This window comes from Hyperoodon ampullatus (assembly GCF_949752795.1).
Source record: "Hyperoodon ampullatus genome assembly, chromosome: 14".
NCBI classification, from domain to species: Eukaryota; Metazoa; Chordata; class Mammalia; order Artiodactyla; family Ziphiidae; genus Hyperoodon; species Hyperoodon ampullatus.
In genome coordinates, this window is record NC_136927.1 from 6,729,435 (window position 1) to 6,753,982 (window position 24,548).

Genomic DNA, 24,548 nt, shown 5'->3' on the forward strand with positions numbered 1-24,548 from the left:
TATACTTCAATAAAAAGTTGTTTGTTTTGAGAAAAAAAAAAGAATTAAGGTACTTCATGCACAGAGAGTTGCAGAACTCTAATGTAGCAGAGAGAAATAAAAAGTTCAACACCTAGAGATAGAATTCCACTTAAGGAAGAGATCTGTTTTATTTTTGGAAATTACTTTGATAAGCCACAAGGCTATAGGTCTTGGGGCAAAACCAGACAACCTAGGCTTGATACAAAGTTAAAAATTAAAAAAAAAAGAAAAAGGGGATCCAGAAACAAAGCTGGATGCTAGAGAATTAGTAGAGATGGTCTCTCAAAATTCCCAAGACAGGGATAGACAAAGGATTACAAATTTTGACACTAATGTCCGCTTGAGCCTACATATATTACTTGGGTTTGTGGTACTTCCTCCCTGACATGTAAAATGGAGGTTCAGGGAAAGTTTTCCTAATCTTAAAAGACAAGATGATGATAGCCTGCTGGGGACTTGGCCACATTCAAGAGGCCAAGTATACTTTTTCTTGAGAAGCCACATATGAGGTTTACACATGTTTAATCTAAATTTACACAATGTTATATTATGGGAACCAAAATTATTGTTGCAGTGAATATGCTTTTTATTTTTCTGTTTTTTAACTTTAAAATTATAGGTCAGTTACACTTTTATTTGAGGGAGAAACCTGAAGAAAATTCATACTTTAAAAATAAATTTTAAAAAACGTTAAATGTGAATGAAACATTCTATCTTTACTTCTTATACAGTGGAATTTGAATGAACTGGTTTTATATGTATATATTGCATACATAGAGATATGCAGAAGACAAATAATTTAGCTTAAAACTTCATAGTTTTTTTTCCATAGTTTTTATATTGAGTGTATTTAACAAATACAAGGAATTTCATTAAACACTTAAAAATATTCACAAAAGCTGAACAGGCACCAGCATTATTAATTTATCTTATATTCTAAAATAAAATTTTGGTTGACAAATTCCAGCTACAAAATATGATTAGGAAAAAAGACTGATAACAGAAGAAAACATTTGAAAATGAAGCTGCCCTAAAAAACCTAAATTATAATGCTGCCAATGTGAATTATGCAGGATTACTAAAGTTGACTTCATTTGGAAAGATAAGATACAAGATAAGATAAACACATATGAAATCCAGTAGAATAACATCATTTAGGTTAATAACCAAATAGGAAAGTAATCTTATAGGTGATCTCCTCTAAAAAGATCTCATGTTTTAGCATAAAATATGACTTTAGCCAGCATTAAAATGTTTTTTTCTGAAGATTTTTATTTCTAGTGGAATTCAGAAATATTTCATATAAAATCTTAACTAGATGAACATTGTATCATTATTATATCACATACAATATATGATATACAAGATAAGATTTCAGAATATATAAAGTTCCAGTAAGTTAATTAATCAAGATGAAAGTTCATATAATATTTTGCATGAATCAAAAATGTGCCTGAATCATGATTCTCCATCGCAAAGCACACAGACTGGAGTATGAAAGCCTGAATGTGTGTTTGTGTTGTTGCTGCATTGCTGGTGTGGAGGCTGATTTTCAAGTAGAGGGGAAAGGACTGTGTCAGTGATGTAAGAATCCCATCAATAATGGAAAACACCAAGGGCTGTGTAGTGGTTTCTTGAAGACAAAATAAAACCCTAAGGGATTTGATTAGTAGCAGCAGAAGAGAAAGTGGTTCACACTGTGTTCATTGAAAGATGAAACAGTGACCAGAGGAACTACAAGAAAAGAAGTTTCTCATGTGGACTAAAAAAGATGGGTGATGTAAATCTAGCCTGGTTCTGAGCAGAGTTTGTGGGTCAACCTAATTTGAGCTAAAGGGCACGTTTAACCCATTTAAAGTATCTTCCGGGAATCATTAGCTGTCCAATTATTGGTTAAGTCCTGAAATAAAAGAAGTCAGTCTGGCTGATCTTTTTGTCTGGTCTAGAGTCCCTCTGAATTTTTATCAATAGGATACAATGAATAAAACTGAGTAAAACCTACAGTTTCAGCTTTCTCAGTGTATTGATGACCACTGGCTCCCATCTCATCACCCCTTGTTTCATCAAGAATGTGGTTCTTCAGAGCTGGCCTTCCAAGAAAGTTTATAAAATTGGACAATCTCATCCCTGCATTATTGAGTTCATGCCCCTCACTTTACTACCCCAGAAACTGGGATTTATAAAAGGCAAAGAATTGCCAGAAACCACATAGCCAGAGCAAGAAGCCATGGTTCTCTGCACACTTAGTCTCATGGTCCTGCTCGTCAGAGGCCAAAACATGAGCCAAAGGATGTGATAATTTACACTTGTTGCCGATTTACACTTCACTTCCTACTTGCACGCCTGTCAATATCCATCTTTTTCCAAGAAGACCTTATACCATAATATACTTTAAATCTCCATCAACATTTTGATCAGCCCAAGATAAAGGATTTTTATTCCATATTATACTTATTGCTGGATCCAAGAAAAATAATTGGAATGCATGCATTCCGTATAATACTTGGAAAGTCCAATATATTTCTAAGAAACATAAGTTAAAATTATGTGATATAATAATGATACAATGTTCATCTAGTTAAGATTTTATATGAACTATTTCTAAATTCCACTAGAAATAGAAATCTTCAGAAAAAACATTTTAATGCTGGCTAAAGTCATATTTTATGCTAAAACATGAGATCTTTTTAGAGGAGATCACCTACAAGATTACTTTCCCATTTGGTTATTAACCTAAATAATGTTATTTTACTGGGTTTCATATGTGCTGCAGATCCTGCTGGGAAAGCATAAAACCGGACTCATTTAGGAAGAGGCAATGTGGCTATATGAGAAAAGCTGCCTATGTGCACTTTATGCCTGTTGAAATTTTTGTATTTCACATCTCCTAGGGAAATGTCCATTGTGCTATTGTGTAATTTTATCAGCATGAACTTCTGCTGAATATTTTCTCTTCTCTTCAAAACCCATATTTTGGTAGAGTTAACTTCAAAACTTAATGTTACATCTGTGCCCATATACCTGGGAGCCATTGAAGACATATCCTAAAGATTATCTACATTTTCTAATCTTATATAGAATGCTGTGAAATGAGACAAAAAGGTTATACATTTTTCCTGGTCTGGAATTTTTTGAAAGGAACCACTTTCTGTCTCCTTAGAAAGATTCTCAAAAGAGAACCAATATTTCTAAGGCTGTAAAGAATATCCCTACAAATTTAAGAGTAGTCATTTGTTTTTGTTTTTGTTTTTTTGCAGATAAGAGTAGCTCTTAATGTGTATATGCAACTTTCCATTAAGAGACACTGTGAATATACACAAACCCTGGAGCTATGTTCTCAAAATATTTTCGAACAAGACTCTTCAGTAACTATAGGAAACAAAAGAAAGCAAAAGAACATTCTATGACTTTGAATTTATTTACTACTTTTATTCTGTGGATCTACCAATAAATCAATGGCATCTTCTTTTAAAAATAAAAATTATGGTTGAATCAGCATTTCTCAAACAGAAGATGGAGATATTAACCAAAAAAAAAAAACTTTTTTCTGAATATACAGAAATGTCTCCCACCTCACCTTTCATTAATTGTTCTATTTTTCTGTATTAAATATACATTTTGAAACAGCCTGCAGGAGATGGTACTAAAAACAAAATGGGCAGAACAATTTGCTGCTGAAGGATAATGTAGACTATATGAAATTTTTATGGCTTCAAAATAGTTAGGAATGGACTTGGGGAACTCCACATGTGGATTCTCTTGATTTTGTCTTCAATTTATCCAATTATGATAAGTACTAAACACTTAAGGTGTGCTTTCTATTGTCAGGTACTGTTGGAATTGCTTTACATCACTTTACTCATTAAAGTTTCATCACAAGCATATCTGTCATCACCCTCTTACAGATGAGGAAACTGAGGCATTGAAAGATTAAATAATCTTTTCAATAATCTTTCAATCTTTCATTAAAGATTAAATAATCTTTCCCCCAGGTCACCCAGCTTGTCAGTGGGGGGCAGGGCTGCTGCAGTGCACCCCAAATCTACATTGCTCCCTTTTCATTTGGTTACTTTCTTTATATGTAAGAGAATAGTTTTTAACTCTTACTTTGAAGCAATGAATAAGATGATAAAGATGGTTAATTTTAAGTTATTTCGAATTTAAACAGAAATATTCAAGGCAGGGCCAAGTTAATTATCTCCGGTAAAGAAGGGAAAACTCAGTTAATTCAAGCCCATAAGCATTATTACTCTCCGACAGTGAAAAGTCAAATTCAACTTCAAAGTTGCTACAAGCAAGAGGCTTCCCTGGTGGTGCAGTGGTTAGGAGTCCTCCTGCTAGTGCGGGGCACACGGGTTCAAGCCCTGGGCCGGGAGGAGCCCACATACCATGGAGCAACTGAGCCCATGTACCTCAGCTGCTGGGCCTGTGCTCTGGAGCCCGCCAGCCACAACTACTGAAGCCCACGCGCCTGGAGCCCGTGCCCTGCAGCGGGAGAAGCCACTGCAATGAGAAGCCAGCGCACCACAACGAAGAGTAGCCCTCGCTGGCTGCAGCTAGAGAGGGCCTGCTCGCAGCAATGAAGACCCAACGCAGCTAATAAAACAAATAAATAAATTAATTAATTTTAAAAAAAGTTGCTACAAGCAAGTAGCGGAATTTGATCTTACTTCTTTCCCACATGCCGTTCCTCCATTTGCAGAAGAGGATTGGCATCCCTATGAGGGAGAATTGAACTCTTCAGTAACTAGAGGAGTCCTACATGCTGGAGAAGCCACTGGGAGAAGGATGACAAGTCAATGTGTGCTGAACACAAGCGTTTTCCCTTGTAGGTCAAGTTAAAAAGAGGACAATGTACCAGTTGTTTGATGTTCCTCATTTGCATGTCCTGAGGCACAACGTACAAAGTAAATAATTTCTGCTATAGAGAAGTTAAGCAGGCAGACGAAATATTCTCTATTTTATATTTTACAAGTACAACTGAATGTATAACCAAGCAGCACCCTAAGGGGCCTTCCTGGAACAGACCCCTCCCCATATCCTCCTCTGTAGCTCGTCTATGAAGTACCCAGATAAGACTATCTCATGCATATTTCCTGAATTTTTCAGATGCTAAAAACCACCACCAAAGGGAAGAAATTAACTACTCGCTGATCATGAGCGTGTAGCCCCCAAACCTTCTGGAGCCTAAGGATTGATAATGTTAACTCCTGAGACACCGCCCTGTTACCTCACCATCAACCAATCAGAGAATTGTGCAGCAGCTGATCACAGACCCTTGGACGCCCCTCCCTCTCTGGCCTTTAAAAATGCTTTGCTGAAACCCTTCAGGGAGTTTGGAATGTTTTGAACAAGAGCCACCCATTCACGGCCCTTGATAAACCTTCCTCTGCTCAAAACCCTGATGTTTCAGTTTGTTTGGCTTCGCTGTGAGTGGGGAATATGAACTGGTGTTCAGTAACAAAGGAGCAAGGCCATGTATCTGTATTTCAAGTAAGGGTTGTATCAATTTTCTATTATCATTGTCAGATATAAAATTCTCCAAATATACCATTTACTTGACTTGCCAGGAACATGGTGTCATGAAGCTGAACTAGGATTTGCAATTAGAGAAAAGGTCATTAGAGGCATAGATATAGAAGAATATTGTGCTCTAAATGCAGGGGAAATTAAAAAAGGATGTCAAAATCACTAACATGACTTAGTAATTAAACTGTGTCAACGCGACTGCCAAAAAGAGTTCATAATTTGGAAGCTGTACTTACTATTGACCTGATTTTACAATTGAGGTCATGTCTGTGTTTTCATTTGAAAACAAAATTGATCACTGTGTTCTGTGAACAAGGCCTGTCAGGTTATTACTCTGTAACTACCTTGCAAACACATTTTTATTTAAGGCCAGTATGATTTATGATACAGCAGAAGAGATAAATTATTTCCTTTTTTATTTCACATTTTAGCTCCTTTTAAGAGATTGCTTTATATTGGAAAATGAAATTCTTTAAGTTCTTTAATAAATAATAAATTTCTTTGATAATTTTTTAAAGACTTTTTAAAATGTCTACCTTTACTCTAATATATTGACTTCTTGCCCCAAATGCTGCTTTAAAATTTACCAAGTGTTCATTCTTCTTATGTCCTCTGAAATCATTATAATGCTCACTTATTTTTTTAAACAGTGTTCAATATAATTGTACCCTAATATTAGTGGACAAACTTATAATTTAGAAGGTTCATACAATGTGCTTATTTTACACAAATTGCTTCCTTCGTCACTACCTTATGAAGGATGACAGAATGAAACCAATACAAAATGGTTAATCTATTTGTTTTAAAGCCCTTTCAGATTTTCTAGGACTTTTATCCATCTAGTCCATAATTTCTATTTCTTAGAGGCTTTCTCAAAACTGTGATTTTTAAAAATCGAATCTAAATGAATAATAAAAACATCCTCATATTCTTTGAAAGGATGAAAAACTGTTACAAGTATCTTCTTTTGCTACTTCTGGATCTTATTCTACTTCAAAAGTAGGTTTAGAATTAAAGAAATGTTCATTTTGCCCCTTGACAGACTGCAATTTCATGAGGATAACTCTGATGATTGAATTCTAGGCAGGAATCCAAAGAAACCCTCTATTTTGATGGGTTAATTTCAGAGCAGTCCTACCTTTTTCACCTTCTTTTTCTTCTTGCTCAGCTGTTAATGGAATCACTTCTTGCTGCTCCACGATCATGGTACCTTCTTGGTTCGAGGAAAGCTCTAAATAGAATGAGACAGAAGGATACTCAGGGATGTTTTAGTTGGAATCATTGAGACAACAGTGACTAAAGCACAAAGTTCTTTTTTCCCCTCCAAGTTTCAACAGACATACAAAGCAGAAGACTACCGCCATTGTCTAGTAATCACTGCTGAAAGCATACACGCACCCCACTCATACACACCAGTATATATAGAAGTCATGATCCACAGTTTCACGTCATTCTCAGATAACAATATATTCTGGTTTCAATACCTTCTGTTTCCATATATGAGCTCTGGGACTCTGCCTCAATCGTTATTTCATTCTTCACTGAATCATTCTTTTGTCCTGTTAAGAACAGTGATTGAAAAATAAATGTGATATGCATGACCATAGCTTTATTCCTGGTTTAAAAAGGCAAACATTTCAGAAACCATGCTTTGATCATGCCTGGAGAGGTAGACAACAGTTTTTGAACCAAAGTGGAGGGTGAAGATGTCATTTTGCAAATCATCAAAATTATATCAATTATTTTATGAGAAATATCCAGATAATGTAGGCAAAAAACTCTTCTTTGAACTGACTAGTATAATTAATATTTAGCTTATAAATATACTGAACATCAATGGATACAACCTGGCTGTTTTGAAATTTTAAATAATTTCTGGGTTGCAGGGGTTACATCCAATTTCCCTTTGTTATACAGATATTTCCCATCTTGAGGATTCCTAGAAAATTAAAACACTGCTTGTACTTTCATTCTTCTATCAAGAGAGCATAATAAAACTTTAGTAATGTGAGCACACAGGGATGGGGGTCACCTAACAGCTCAATCATTCTCATAAAACACCTACTAAATATAGCAAAAGTCAGGAGAGAATTCAGCTAGCTCTTGATTACTCCAAGGCTGATTATCTAGGAATAGTTTTACTTTTGCACCCGCTGGGTTCTCCTCCTCTCCCCTGTGGCCTCTAGAACATTTAAGTGCTAAGAGAAGAAATTGAAATCTGTCCACTTTGCATCATTTTAATGAAAGATTTTATTCTAAGGATATTTAACTGTTGAATTAAAAAAAAAAATTCCAGAGCCAGAGGTTACAGGCGGGAAGGTGAAGCAGACGTGTTTGGGCTCTTTGTCTGGGTCTGTCCCTGGGGGAGATGTATCATTGTTCCAAGTTGTCTCTACTTCTGTAAGAGGATCCTCATTCCCTGACTCTGACCATGTGACCTGCACTGGCTCCTGTGAGACAAGTGTATGTACCCAGCCCATATAAACAGAATATACAGTGTGTGCTCTTTTGTATCTTACTTTTTTATACTTGTTTTCTGTAAGATTAATCCTAGTCACTGCATGCATCAATTGTCCATTCTTTCTCACTGACGTATATTCTTCCATTGTAGGAATAAGTTTCAGTTTGGGGCTAAATGAATAACACTGCTAAAAACATTCTTGTACATGTCTTTTGATGGACATATGTACTCATATCACTTGGGTATAAACACAGGAGTGAAACTTTTAAGTAACAGGCAACACATGTTTAGCTTTACTAGTTCCTGAAAAAACAGTGTTCTGAAGAGTTTGTTCCATTTTATAGTGCCATCAGAAATGTATGAGAATTCCATTTGTGCCCTTTATTCTTTAGACTATGTTGTGATACTACGTGTCACAAAAGTCTTTATATGGAGCAGAAAGCCATGCAAAATCTTCCCCCCAAAACCCATTTCCATCCTTTTCACCTCTGGGTACTATATAGAGTGATCACATCTTTGCATATTGAGTCCCTTTGCCTATTCACCTATTTATTATTCTCCTCATCACACTGTAATATAGCTGTATCTGTGTTTGTTTCCCTTATCAGGGTATGAGCACTGTGAAGATAAATACTGTTTTATTCATTTCTCTTCCTAGCACCTACTATTAAGGAGTGATCCAAAAATGTCCATTTAATTGGCCCTCTGTTATAGTATTCATCAATGTCTCTAAATAGTAATTAGGGTCTGTAACTTGCTTCCTATTGTACCTTTAGCAACAAAGCACTAAGGCTACTATATGCTTCATATACTATATTTATTGCAAAGAACCTTGGAAGAAGAATTGAATGTTTTAGGCAAATCACAACCTCTTTGGGCTTCAGTTTTATTATCTTTAGAAAAAAAGGCCAAGAAACTAGATACTGTCTTAGATTCCCTCTATCTTTGGCATTATATAAGGATATGTCTCCTGGTAAAGTTTCTAGTCATTCCTGACATTTGTTTACTGGGAGGATGACGTGGAGGGAACCTTCACTGTTTTGAGGGAGCCTCATTCTCTATCACTGTTGATGGGGAACTGACCATCACACCGCCTCCCAGTCATTGCTGGGACCTTAACTCATTATCTGTGATCTGGCTTTGTACAGTGACGGGGAAGACCAGGGCATTCGGAGAGTAGAAGCAGCCACTTTACTGCAGTATGTCTCCAGTCCCAGTGCTCCATTGTATACATTTTCAGAGGAATTCCATCAGGAATAGGAAGATTGCAATTCACCAGGGCCCGGGGCGCTGCAGATTGGGTGGGACTACATGGGGTGGTAGCCTAAGGCTTTGATGAATACTAGGGATTTTCTTACCTACCAGTAAGGTCTGGCACCTCACTTTGAGGCTAAGAGGCCATTGCAAAGCCCTTTTGGATTATTCGTCTCCCCTGCCCTTTTCACTTGTCTCACTCTTCATCTGTTTTCACCTGTGTGCTTTACGTATTTTGGCAATCTTCTCTTGAAACTAAAATGCATTTTTTTCTCATTTTTTCTGAAATTAAGTTAGTGAAAAATGGGGAAAGCAATGAGGTTCTCAGCTTTGAAATCCAAGAATGCTCATACGTGCTCATGCCTGAGCCACGCCAGGATTTGGCATATTGTATGGGAGGTATGTGTGAGCACCGGGCCCTGCACCCAGGCCTGCTGTGTGTTAATGATGACTCAGCCCATCTGCCTTTCTCTTCAGCCTCTCAGAAATACCACATTCCATCCTGCTTTATTGACCCCATGGGGGCATGCTTTATGTTTGCTTCTCTACATTCAGTCTGGTTGAATTCCACCCACTGTCCTTTGCCCTAATCCTGCCTGGCAGAAGAAACAGAAGAACATAAAGGATCCCACAGTTTATATGTATATTTTTTATACAGTGAACTCAATCATCCATACTAATGGGAGGGGACCATTAGAATAGATAATCCAAAAATCCATTCACTTTTCTTTAGAAACAGATCACATGATTGTTTCTTGGAGGCCTGGTAATTAAGTTTGGCTCAAGCTAATGCTTTAATTAATTTGCATAAAAATCGGTCTGGGAATATCAGTCTGGAATTAAACATTTCTAGAGGAGGATAAACTTAAACTCACTTCATAAATGGACTGTTTTTGAACAATAGCAACAACAATATAGTTTTGTTGTTTATAGGTTATTAGATGCTCAGATCCTCTTAGGAACAAAGACTTTGTTTCTTTGAGGCTTCTCTTAAAGATAAAAGAAATTTTGTCTTTTTGTTAAGCTTGCAACTTGATTGCTGCTATTATTCAAAATTCTGCTTGTCTAAAAATACCCCAGATTAAGAGTAAAGTTAAACCTAGGTTAGTGTGAATTTGATTATCTTCTAAGCTATCCTTAGAGTTCTCCTAGGGCCAATAAAATTTACTTTCCTAATGTAAATTATTTCTATGATTATTCTTTTTTGTAGTTACAAAAGAAAGTCAGTTTTCTTATAGAAACACTTAAAAATACTTACAAATATTGAGAATTATGAATAACTTTACAACTAAGGGATTGCCACTGTTAATACTGTAAACTATCATTCTTTTGTACGTGTGTATGTACATATGCGCACATGTATATATATATACAAATATATTTATCTGTATATAAGTGTGTGCCTTTGTGTATGTCTGAATATAAAAAATATGTAACTATACACACACACTTATATACGTACATACATACACAATATACAGAAATATATAAATGTATCCTGGCATTGAAATGAATTTACACTTTGATTTTTGCTTTTCAAGTTTACATTTTTATAAGCAGCTTACACTGTCATTACAATTTCTTCAGAAAGCTTATAAGATGCATTATATTCCATGTTATGGGCATATTTTTGGATGTTCCCTTTTTAAAAAAATTTTTGCCAACAAACACAGTACTGCAATGAACATTTTTGTGAATACATACCTCTCTACTTTTGGTAGGTGTTACTTTAAGATAAATTCTTACAGCATAATTTTTGGATCAAAGTGTAAACATTTTACCCTTTTATTACATTTTGTCAAAATTGCTAATGAGGAGGTTATGCCCTTTAGTCACCCACCAATGGCATGTGAGCATGTTTGGATACCCTCTTCATACCAATTCTGTGTATTTTCAATCCTACTTATTAAACATCTGATATTCAAAAGGAGAAGACACTGAAATCATGTTTTATTTGCGTCTCTTCAAGGAATGAAGAGATAGGTCATCTCTTCATGTTTATAATGACTGTATTCCGTCTTTTGCGAATTGTGAGTCCTTTGCCCATTTTCATCTTGGGTTATTTTTTTCTTATTGATTTATGAAGTCGTTATTTTTGTAATAAGAAAATTAATTCTTTGTCATTTAGGCTGAGAATACTTTTCCTAACAGTTTTTCTTTAGAATTTGATTACAACCTTTATTTATCATGTCAAAATTTATATATTCAGATTTAGCCACTTTCCCCTTTATGACATATATGGACATATGAACACACATAGTGCAGATATATATGTATGTGCATGTATTTTATAATACATAAGCATACAATCATGTGCCTGTTGGTATATATTCGCATTTCAAAAAGCAGTCCTTATTTCAAAATAAAAAAAATATACACCCTTTGGTTCTTTCAGTTTAGTATTTTTATAGTTTCAGTTTTACATTTCATCTTTGCTCCTTTTGGAATTTAAATTGGCATAAGGAATGAGACTGGGATTCAGTTTATTTTTCCAAATGGCCAAGTAGTTGCCTTAATGACATTTACTGAGTCATCTGTCTTTAAAATGTCAGCCTGAATATGTACTGAAATCTCAGATCTGCTGGAGTCTATTTCCAAATTCTTTGTTCTGTTTCACTGATCAGCCTGTCCATCCCTCCAGTAGGACTACACTGTTAATCACATTTTTCAAAGATTCAATGTCATTTTTAGTATATTTATTGGCATTGACTGATAATATCATATCTGTGAATTCCCCATCTCATTCCCAATTGGATTTTATTCATATTGTATCTTTCTATATCATCTGACACATAAAAACCCATCATTGTTATATTTAATCAGAGATTTAAATTTTTATTGATATAAAATGACCAACTCTTTCTCACTTGAGATTTTTTGCTAGAATTCTAACTGGAGAGATTCTAACGTAGTTTTCCATGTTTTCTTTTGATGCTCATTTCCCAAATACACTTTTTTTCTAACTTTGCATTTTTAAAGCTTTACTATTTTATTGAAATTAATTCCATCTGAGTGGTTTTTACACTCAGTAAAGTAACCTAATTACATTTACTGTTGTAATTATTTGCCTGTGTTTCTGTCATCTTCTTTGATATATTGTGTTTCTGTTATACTGCTACTTATTTATTATTTTTATTTGCATTACTGAATGTACCTTCATGTTTGGTATGATCTTCAGGGAAAATTAAAAAATAAGATTTATTCATTTCATTTTGTGATTTAATTCTATTTGTAATTATCATAAAATGTTTCAAAGTTATTCTTTCTTCTTCTTCTTCTTTTTTTTGTGGTACGCGTGCCTCTCACTGTTGTGGCCTCTCCCACTGCAGAGCACAGGCTCCGGACACGCAGGCTCAGTGGCCATGGCTCACAGGCCCAGCCACTCCGCAGCATGTGGGATCCTCCCAGACTGGGGCACGAACCCGTGTCCCGTGCATCGGCAGGCGGACTCCCAACCACTGCGCCACCAGGGAAGCCCTCTTTCTTCTTTTATAAATTTATTTATTTTTAAATTTTTGGCTGCATTGGGTCTTCATCGCTGCACACGGGCTTTCTCTAGTTGCGGCGAGAAGGGGCTAATCTTCATTGCAGTGCGCGGGCTTCTCATTGTGGTGGCTTTTCCTGTTGTGGAGCACAGGCTCTATGTGCGTGGGCTTCACCAGTTGTGGCACGTGGGCTTCAGTAGTTGTGGCTTGTGGGCTCTAGAGCACAGGCGCAGTAGTTGTGGTGCACAGGCTTAGTTGCTCCACGGTATGTGGGATCTTCCCAGACCAGGGCTCAAACCAGTGTCTCCTGCATTGGCAGGCGGATTCTTAACCACTGCACCACCAAGGAAGTCCCTCAAAGTTATTCTTAAACCTAACTTATATTGTCAGAACCCGTAGCACAGCAGGATTTTTAGTTTTTTATTATCTTTATTGAAGTCAGAATTGGCTGCAACCCTCCCTGCTCCCCACTAGAGTCTTTGTTTTACAAACTCTGCTACTAAAATTTCCTTTCTTTACTCTCTCCCTTATTTCCTTCCTTATTTCCTCCCTTTCTTTCTTCCTCTTTTAACTCCTGTATCAAAATATGACATACGTACAGGAAAGTACACAAATGATATGCAGAGCTCAATTAAATAACCAAAAGCAGGTAGAAAAACTATACATTCTTATGATAACCATCCAGCCCAGAAGCTCAGCTCACAGCTCAGTCAGTATCTCCTCCCCAGTCACCCAAGTTCAATCAACACCCTGACTGTCATAGTAATCATTACCTACATTCTCTTTACCATTTTTACTGCTTAAGCACATCTTTCTAAATATTAGTTATTTTTCCTGCTTTTCGAAGTTGACATAGATGAACTTGTACAATATACATGTTTTTGTACATTCTTTAGTTTAATATAAAGCTTGTGAGATTCATCCATGCTTTTGCCTGTAATTGTAGTTTGTAATTTCTGATGAGATATCTGCTTCATCCTTATAGTTGTTTCTCTGTATGTAACTTGTCTTTTTCATCTGATTGTTTTTGAGATTTTTCTGTTTATCACTGGTGTTGAGCAAGTTGGTTGTGATTTGCTTAAGTATAATTTTCTTTATGTTTCTTGTGCTTTGGGGTCCTAGAACTTCTTGTATATGTGAGTTCATAGTTTTCATAAAGTTTCTGAAAAATTTCAGCAACTATTACTTCAAATATTTTTTTCTGTCTCCCTTTCCCATGCCTTCCTTGAGAGATTCCAGTGCATGATTATTGTATTTGGAATCACTCTTGAAGTTGTTCCATGGCTCACTGATGCTCTTTTCATTTCCTTCAGTCATTTATTCTCTCTGTGTTTGAATTTGGATCGTTTCTCTAGCTACATCTTCAAATTCACTAATCTTTTCTTCTGCACTGTCTAATAGGCCATTATTCCCGTCAAGTATAATTTTCATCTCAGACACTCAACAGAGTGAATTGAATCTTTAGAAATTCAATTTGGGTCTTTTTATATCTTCCATGTTTCTAATGAACATGGTGATTCTTCTTTTAGCTTCTTGAAGATGTGGAACACAATTAATAATTTTTAACATGCCCTTTCATATTATTACCCCATCTGTGCTGTTTCTGGATTGATTTCTATTCACTGATATCTCTTCTCCTATAGGTCATACGGTCCTGTGTCTTGTCAAGGAGGCCAATTAATAACCCTACAACAGACTCTGAGGGTTCAAGTAAAAGGAAGAGTCACACGTCTCTCACTTTAAATCAGAAACTAGAAATGATTAAGCTTAGTGAGGAAGGCATGTCAAAAGCTAAGACAGGCTGAAAGCTAGGCCTCTCGCACTAAGCAGTTAGCTAAGTTATGAAGGCAAGGGAAAAGTCCTTGAAGGAAATTAAAAGTGATTCTCCAGTAAACACATGAATAATAAGAAAGCAGAACAGGGGCTTCCCTGGTGGCGCAGTGGTTGAGAATCTGCCTGCTAATGCAGGGGACACGGGTTCGAGCCTTGGTCTGGGAAGATCCCACATGCCGCGGAGCAACTAGGCCCGTGAGCCACAACTACTGAGCCTGCGCGTCTGGAGCCTGTGCTCTGCAACAAGAGGCCGCCATAGTGAGAGGCGCCTGCGCACCGCGATGAAGAGTGGCCCCCGCTTGCCACAACTAGAGAAAGCCCTCGCACAGAAACGAAGACGCAACACAGCAAAAAAATAATAATAATAAATTAAATTAATAAACTCCTACCCCCAACATCTTCTTAAAAAAAAAAAAAAAAAAAAAGAAAGCAGAACAGCCTTGTTGCTGATATGGAGAAAGATTCAGTGGTCTGGACAGAAGATCAAACCAGCCACAACATTCCCTTATGTCAAAGCCTAATCCAGGGCAAGGCCCTAACTCTCTTCAGTTCTATGAAGGCTGAGAGAGGTGAGGACGCTGCAGAAGAAAAGTTTGAAGCTAGCAGAGGTTGGTTCATGAGGTTTAAGAAAAAAAAATTCACCTCCATAACATAAAAGTACAAGGTGAAGCAGCAAGTGCTAATGTAGAAGCTGCAGTAAGTTACCCAGAAGATCTAGCTAAGATTATTAATGAAGGTGGCTACAACACTAAACAACAGCTTTTCAATGCAGAAGAAACAGCCTTCTATTGGAAGAAGATGCCATTTAGGACTTTTATAGCTAGATAGGAGAAGTCAATGACTGGCTTCAAAGCTTCAAAGGACAGCCTGACTCTCTTGTTAGGGGCTAATGCAGATGGTGACTTTAAGTTGAAGCCAATGCTCATTTGCCATACCCCAAATCCTAGGACCCTTCAGAATTATGTTCAATCTACTCTGCCTGTGCTCTATAAATGGAACAACAAAGCCTGGATGACAGCACATCTATTTACAACATGCTTTACTGAATATTTCAAGCCCACTGTTGAGAACTACTGCTCAGAAAAAAAGATTCCTTTCAAAATATTACTGCTCATTGACAATGAATTTGGTCACCCAAGAGCTCTGATGGAGATGTACAATGAAATTAATGTTGTTTTCATGCCTGCTAACAAAATATACATTCTGCAGCCCATGGGTCAAGGAGCAATTTTAGCTTTCAAGTCCCATTATTTAAGAAATACATTTCATAAGGCTATAGCTGCCATAGGTAGTTCTCTGATGGATCTGGGAAAAATAAATTGAAAACCTTCTGGAAAGGATTCACCATTTGAGAAGCCATTAGGGACATTCATGATTCATGGGAAGTGGTCAAAATGTGAACATTAACAGGAATTTGGAAGAAGTTGATTCCAACCCTCATGGATGACTTTGAGGGGTTCAAGACTTCAGTGGAGGAAGTAACTGCAGATGTGGTAGAAATAGCAAGAGAACTAGAATTAGAAGTGGAGGCTGAAGATGTGATTGAATTGCAACAATTTCAGGATCAAACCTTCACAGATGAGGAGTTACTTTTTATGGAAAAGCAAAGAAAGTGGTTTCTTGAGACGGAATCTAATTCTGGTGAATGCTGTGAAGATTGTTGAAATGACAGCAAAGGGTTTAGAATATTACATAAACTTAGTTAAGAAAGCAGTGGCAGGGTTTGAGAGGATAGACTCCAATTTTGAAAGAAGTCCTACTGTGGGTAAAATGCTATCAAACAGCACTGTATGCTACAGAGAAATCATTCATGGAAGGAAGAGTCAATGATGTGGAAAGCATCATTTTGTCTTATTTTAAGAAACTGCTACAGCCGCCCCAAACTTCAGCAACCACCACCCTGATCAGTCAGCAGCCATCAACATACAGGGAAGACCCTCCACCAGCAGAAAGATCACAACTCCCTGGAGACTCAGATGATAGTTAGCATTTTCTAGTGATAAAGTCTTTTTTAAATTAAGGTATGTGTATTGTTTTTTTAGACATAATGCTATTGCACACTTAATAGACTACAGTATATTGTAAACATAACTTTTATATGCACTGGGAAACCAAAATATTCATGTGACTTGCTTTATTGCAATATTTGCTTTATTTCAGTGGTCTGGAACAGAACCCACAATATCTCCAAGGTGTGCCTGTACAAACACCCTTGAAAAGATTGGCCAAAACAAAGGCAGTAAGGGCCTCTGCTCATAAAACATGCAGGAACACAAGAGCTGCATGGAGATTTGTCTTCCAATACTTCTTTTCATGCCTGGTAATTTTGTTGATTACTCTGTTGTATGTGAGGTATGTTTCTCTTTCTATAAATGTTCTTGAGTTTCATTCTAAGATCAGTTAAGTTATTCAGAAACAGTTTGATCCTTTTAAGTCTTGTTGATAAGCTGGCTTGAGGAGGACAAGAGCAGCATTTAGTGAATTGCTAGTTTTGCTCCACTATTGAGGTAAACCCCTTCTGAGCCCTCTTGAGTTTTTAGGTTTTCCAGTCTGCCTGGTGGAAACAGGCACTCCTCTCAGCCCCATGGAAGCTTCAGGTATCATTCCCTCAAGTCCTTTAATGTTCTTTACCCAGCCTCTTATGCATGTGCAGATCAACACTCAGCCGAAGACTTGAGGGATTCCCTCTGTAGGTTTCTAGAGCGTTCCCTGTGTGGAGCTCTCTCCTCTCCAGGACTCTGCCCTGGAAACACTAGATGCTTGGCCTTCCAGGACTCTCAGCTCTGTGTCCTCAACTCAGGAAGTCTGCTGGGCTGTGCACTGTGGCCTGGAAAGTCTCTCCAGACAGTCAGCAGGGACAACCACAGGCCTCACCTCACTTCCTGACTCTCAGGTATCACTGAGACTTACCAAATTTTAATATGAATTTGTGCTTTTATTCTCTATGACAATGGAAAAACATTAGCATACTTTAATTTACCTCATCCCAATAAACGCCATTATTATGGTATATTTTATTTTATTAATTTTTTTACAGAGATTTTATTTTTATTTATTTTTTAAACTTTTTAGTTTATATTGTAGTATAGTTGATTAACAATGTTGTGTTAGTTTCAGGTGTACAGCACAGTCATTCAGTTATACATATACGTGTATCTAGTCTTTTTCAAATTCTTTTCCCATTTAGGTTGATACATAACATTGAGCACAGTTCCCTGTTTTAATTCTAAGCATCTCTTAATTCCCATAGTACATTATTATTACAGGCATCATTATTAATTTGTACCATCAATACTCATTTACATTTATCCAACAATTACTATTTACCTTGCTTTTAATTCTTTCCTTCATCTTTGATCTTCTTTCTGGGATCAATGTCCCACCTGAAGAACACCAGAATCTTTTGGTGGTGAAGTTTGCTTTGTTTGGTCTGAAATGTTTTTAATTAACCTTTATTCTTGAAACATACATTTTCTCTGGGTTTAGAATCCTTGGTCGGCAGCTATTCTATTGTACTGTCTTTTTATTTCCATCCTATCTTTTGCAAAGTTAGATATCAGTCCAGTTGTTTGATAATTGCTTTTGGATGTTCTGTTTATCTTTGGCTTTCAGGAACTTTACTGTATGGGCCTGGCTGTAGATTTATTTTGCTTGGAGTTCCAAGGACTTTTGGAACATGTGGCTTAATATCCCTTCTTACCAGAATTTCTTCAAGTATTGCCCAATTCCCTCTCCCCTTTCTGTCTGGGATTCCAATTACATGTGTAATAGACTTTGTCATTTTATCCTCCATATCTTTTCCCTTTCTTTAGTTTGCCATTCTATGCTTCTCTCCTGTTTTTATTTTGGATATGTTCTTCTGACCTAACTTCTAGTTCACAAATTCTCTTTCATCTGTGTCTAATAAACCATAAACCCACTCACTGAATTCTTCATTTCAGTGTGACATCTTTTACTTCTAGACTTTTTCTTTTTTTCTGTTTTGAATTCTCAGTTCTCAGCTAAAATTTTCACTCTTGTCTTTATCCCCCTTATAGTCTTTGTGTTTTATACTTTGTAACACTATTATTTTCAGCCCAAGTGGGCTTGCCACCCTTGACTGTTTGTTTTTCATGTTACCTCCTTTCTTTATTTTTTTCTGGCTACTTTCTGTCTGTGGTATGGACATTATATTTAACAAATTATTTATGTAAATGGTTTGAAACTTAGAATACTATTTTTTCCACATCTAGTATGTAATTTACATTTGTTTTTCTCAGGTACCTTAGAGGGACTGGTAATCTAGGTTGATCTTAATATAATTTGGGGATTGAGATGATTCAAAGCTGAGCAGCAGTCTCGCAAGAGGCTGATCTACTGCTGTTTCATTCTTCCTGCTAAGGTATACATCTTCGGGGTTTCAACCTGAAACACAGGGGTTTACCAGGGCCCTTTGCCCTTTTGAGCAGTGGGACTTAAGATGCCTTTTGCAGAATCAGCAAATGCCCTAAGGTAAAAACAGTTTCAAATTCTGTCTCTGTATGTCCATTTTCATATATATTCATTATATATATATATATGGATTTTTTTTTTTGGTCCAGGCTGTCTAGTGGGAGTAATGGTCTAAATTATTTAGATTCTCATTGCTGAAAGTGCAAGTGTCTCCTTCTTTTTCTTTCTCATTTAAAATAATATACTATAATTTTCAAAGGTAAAAGCAACCATATAAGTAAGCTCTTTTTTTTTTTTTTTTTTTTTTTTTTTTTTTGTGGTACGCGGGCCTCTCACTGTTGTGGCCTCTCCCGTTGCGGAGCACAGGCTCCGGATGCGCAGGCTCAGCAGCCATGGCTCACGGGCCCAGCCGCTCCGCGGCATATGGGATCCTCCCAGACCGGGGCACGAACCCGTATCCCCTGCATCGGCAGGCGGACTCTCAACCACTGCGCCACCAGGGAGGCCCAGTAAGCTCTTTTGATACTAATTTTGAAACAATTATTTCAACGTTTTCATACATTTAAATGAGTCTCTTATCACGTAGCCCTTTCCAACTGTGCCCTTCTCAGTCTTGAATGTTTCCTTCCTTTCTGTATTTATTGTTTCTGCACAGGCCTTTTGTTAGTTTCTTCAGAAAGGACACTTGGGTGGCATATTTTCTTAATCTTTCTATTCCTGAGAAAATATTACTCTTGACTTCATGCATGAATAATAACTTCACTAAATATAGACACGGTGTCATTTAGAGCTCTGGAAATGTTACTCCATTTTTGTTTTGTTTTGTTTTGTTTTGCGGATTTAGAGCTGTGGAAGAAGAAGGCTAAGGCTAATCTGATTTTGGTGATTTTGCTTATAACCTGATTTTGAATTTCCTAGATGCTTTAAAAGCCCCCCTTTATTATCGATCTTCAGAAATTCCATGAGGATTTGTAGGTTTCTGTTCTCATTTGAGTTTTCATTATCTTTGCCTATAAATACAACATGTACTCTTGTATTTTGGGTAGAGGAACTGGTTTGCATTAGGAAAACATTTTTTTTCTGTTATTTTTCTAAAGACTGCTTCATTTCTATTTGTCCTATTATCTCTTCTTGGTATTCCAAGGAGACGTAGATTTAATCTCCTGTATACAATGTCTCTATGTTTCACAGTTATTCTCATTGGTATCATATCTTCCTTCCAGTAGTTGCAAATCCAATGCCTACAGAGTTCAGTCAGGTAAAAAAAATAAATGAAGCCAGCCAGGTACAAAATTAATGAGTAATGAGGATTGTGGAGAGCAAACATCCTTTCTAAATGTGGCAGCTACCAATCAGCTGGTATTTAGCTCTAGTAAAATACAGTTGACTCTTGAACAACATGGGTTTGAACTGCGCAGCTCACTTATAGGTAAATTTTTTTTCAACAAATATGTACTACATAGTACTACATAGTCTGTGGTTGGTTGAATCCGTGGATGTGGAACCACAGATACGGAGGTCTGACTATAAAGTTGTTCACTGATTTTTGACTGTGTGGAGGGCTGGTGCCCCTAATTCCTGAGTTGTTCAAGATTCCAGATTCCATTTTTCCAGAAAAAGTAAAATCTGGGTTTTAGAAAATGCAATATTCCAAAGCAGAAAAAACAACAACAACAACTGAAAAAGAATCTCACAACTTACCATTGGGATGATCTTGGCCACATACAGAATGATCTGTTACTTCATTTCCTTTTGTAATATTGTCATCCTTTGCAGAATCTGTCATCACAAACAAGCAAAATCCCTAGTCAGCATTTTTAACCAGGAAATACAGCAGCCTCCAGCACTAAAAGAATAGATCTATGTTTGGGGAAAAAAATCTATTATTTTTTTAAAATGCCATTAAAATACTTAAATATCTTCATCAATAAATAAGCTTTTCTTAAAGTACTGCATAAGATGTCTGCACAAAGTTCACAAGGTAAAAACGGTAAAGATTCGGCTAGAACATCTTTTTCACAACAAGGGAGAAAATATAAGCAGGCTTTATGCATCAGTGAAAATCTTAGGAGAATTGTGCAATAGGATATGAAAAGAAGGCAAAATAGAGAAGATTAAGGGAATATAATTTTAATGTTCTTAATGCTTCCATTACTGTTGTTGTGCATATATGGGAGCCTTGAGTCCTTGAAAAAAGCAGATGCAGAGCTTTGAAATCCAGTGGTAATTAAGTTCATCTTCCTCAGGAGCTATACCAGTAGAAAGATAGCAAAGGGGGAACACAAACCTTCTGTTTTGTGCAACTTCACCCCTTCTCTTGTGTAGCACATTTAAATGTGGGATCAGCATAAGTTCATCATTTTTTTTTTATCGTATGATGTATTTTACAGGAAATATGTGGCTAAAAGGATTCCAATGACTTACGGACTCTTGCAAAGCTACAAAGGGCCCCCTGTTGGATGTTGGAGACCTCTAGGGAGGCTCTTCAAAATCCACTGGAAGGAGCACGTGAGTAGGTCAGCAGAAAGAAAGAAAATAGATCTTTCATTCCACAAATATTTACTAAGGGCCACCTCTACGCCAGGCACAGTTCTTGACACTGGGGAGTCAATAAACAAAACAACAAATCTCTGCTCTCATAGGGGTTACAATCTAGTGGATATTTTTCATGCAGTTAAAAGGGGGGTAATCCAAAGATATCTAAAAGTCATGAGCTAATTTGTATGCATGTGGCCATGGAGAGAGCTGGGGATGGTAGACCAGCACGTCTTATACAAATGGGTTCTCGACTGAGTTCATATTCCTCAGTTGTGTTTTAACTCCCTAACAGAGCTGAATCAGATGGAATCTAAAATAAATCACTCTTGCTTTGTTTCCCTTACCCATTTTTTTCTCTCTCTCCCCAAACTAGGAGATAGCTTTAAACAATATGTTTTAGAATATTATGAGAAAGTTTGTTTCTCCAACTTGCCACAAGCAACATTTGATGGACAAGTGAGAAACCTGGGTAGTTAACATAAGATTCAAATTTAATAACCAGTGAAGCAAGTATACACCCAAAGTGTATGGTTTTAATTGACTGCAAATAATTCCCCCAAGGCAAATGTTTAATTACCTGCACTGTTTCTTATTTCTTTCTGAGACTGACAATAAATTGCAAAGTCCAAATTTGGAAGCAAAACTTGAGCACAGACACATTTCCCAAACTGTTAACTCACTCAAGTCAAATTGTTTTAAATCAGCTCCCATTAAAATATGCCTTTTTATTTTAAATCTAACATGTGGATTAAAAAATATCATTTGAATACTTTTTTCCACATGAACACTGAAAATGAACAATGACTAAAAAAAGGTACTATATGAACCAGGCTAAATTTTAATTTTGAAAGTATTTTAGTTCTACTTGTTTATAGAAAATGGTACCATTTGATATGTAACCTTGTACAACACTCATTTCTTTCAAGTTTATCCAAGATTTTGTATGTAGTTAAAATTTATTCATTTATACTTAACAATAATTCATTATATTTTCTAACTTACATAAACATTATGTTTCATGTACCAAATATGACTTAAGAAATGTCTTTTGAAAAGTGATTTACACTGAGTTTACAAGTTTATGGTCCAATGGGTCATGTAAGATGGGTGAAAGTACTTAAAAAATTAATCATTAGTCTATACCTGTTTGTCACCAACATCTGTGTCTTTGGTAAGTTAAATGACCCTTTAATTTCAATTTCCTTGAGGAGTTGCTGTAACATTGCTAAGGTACCTTCTGATCTTTTGTGCTCTAATATATACAATGTATTTCACTGACTCCAAGATATCATCAATTGTTATTCACACTATTATTTTGTGTAGAATTTAAAAAATGAGACCAAATGAACTATAACACACTATAAATTCTAAGAATGTGTCCTGGCTTTGGAAATAAAATATATAAAAGACTATATATCCGAGAAATATGATGTTTCAGTATATTGTGTGTGTACAGAAATATGCCTTTATGTGATGACAAGGATTTCTCATCAATATGACCCATCACCAAAGCCACAAGTTCACTTTGTCTTGTATGTGAGCCTCTTCTCCAGAAGTGTACATACCTATTGTATGTACAGCAATAAAGCAAGATAAAAAGTATAAGCTCATGATAGCATGCACAAATAACCAGGTGGTTACAGAAGATTGTTTCCACTATAGTGTCTCTATTAAAAGGGCTATGTGAATTTCCAGTCTCATGAACTTCAGCAGGACTGGTGTTGATCCTGAATATTTTAAACCATGGATCCCATTACATTACACTTAGTCGTGGGTTTGAAATGACTGAAGATTTTCTGCTTGGGAGGGGATGAAAGCTGCACTATATATGTATATAAAGTCATTATTCATAACGAGGAAGAGGGAAAATATATCCAGTATGTATTGTCATTAAAAGAGGCTATTTTTTGTGTGTAAGTTCCATAAACTACCATGAAAACTATAGTTGTATATACTAAATTCTTGAATCACCTTGGATTCACATTTTATTTAATTCTAAAAATTATCATTTGGTAATGTTCAAAAAACGTGAAAGAGTTATCACCTAATTCTGAGATTCTGTCAATGTTCTTTTAATAGCAGAGAATTTGAATTAAATTTATATGTAGATCCTGACTTTCAAAATACTTAAGGTCAACGTCCTATTCGAGAATTTTTTCAAATGCAAATATTAAATCAAATAGCCAAGCCAAAGTTCTAAAGACAGAAATTCTAAACAGTAGGTCATTTTTAATGAGGTCAATTACACATGTCTACACAGGATAGTACATGTATAGATTTAAGTTGTGATGATAAATGATGATACTATTGAATTTTTAATAAACATATCTAGACTATAAATCAAAATAAATGCTCTCTCTTTTGAAAATGTTCCCTTAGAACAAAAGTTCTTAACCCTAGAGCACCACTAAATATATTCTAGGGGTCCACAAACCTTTTTGAAATGATATGCAAATGTGTGCTTATATTCATATGTTCATTTTTCTGGGAGGAGATAGCTTCTGTCATATTCTTGTAGGGATCCGTGACCCCAACAAAGTTAAAAATAACTATAGAAATGTATATTCTAATGCCAGTGACACTGCCATTTTTAAAATAAATTTATTTTTTATTTTTGGCTGCATTGGCTCTTCGTTGCTTGTGCGGGCTTCCTCTAGTTGCAGCACGCGTGCTTCTCATTGTGGTGGCATCTCTTGTTGCGGAGCACAGGCTCTAGGTGCACAGGCTTTGGTAGTTGTGGCTCGCGGGCTCTAGAGCACAGGCTCAGTAGTTGTGGCGCACGGGCTTAGCTGCTCCGCGGCATGTAGGATCTTCCCGGACCAGGGTTCGAAGCCATGTCCCCTGCACTGGCAGGTGGATTCTTAACCACTGCTGTACCAGGGAAGTCCGATTAACTATCTTTGAGGACATTTTCAAGCCAGGAGGTGAACAAAATCCATCTAGTAAGAGAGGTAGCCCCTGACTATTATTCAGAGTAGTGGCAAGAGGTCATTTGG

General features: G+C 36.5%; 1 protein-coding gene across 3 annotated transcripts in view; it reads right to left on the reverse strand.

Moving 5' to 3' along the window:
• Positions 1 to 24,548, reverse strand: part of MACROD2 (mono-ADP ribosylhydrolase 2) — a 1,985,837-nt gene that overhangs the window by 74,189 nt on the left and 1,887,100 nt on the right. For all 3 annotated transcript variants that reach the window (XM_079719352.1, XM_079719351.1, XM_079719350.1), the window contains 3 exons: positions 20,716 to 20,793; positions 7,035 to 7,109; positions 6,689 to 6,781 (listed from right to left, as the gene is read on the reverse strand). In XM_079719352.1, the coding sequence (XP_079575478.1) occupies positions 6,689 to 6,781; positions 7,035 to 7,109; positions 20,716 to 20,793 (246 nt within the window). The remainder of the gene's footprint in view (positions 1 to 6,688; positions 6,782 to 7,034; positions 7,110 to 20,715; positions 20,794 to 24,548) is intronic.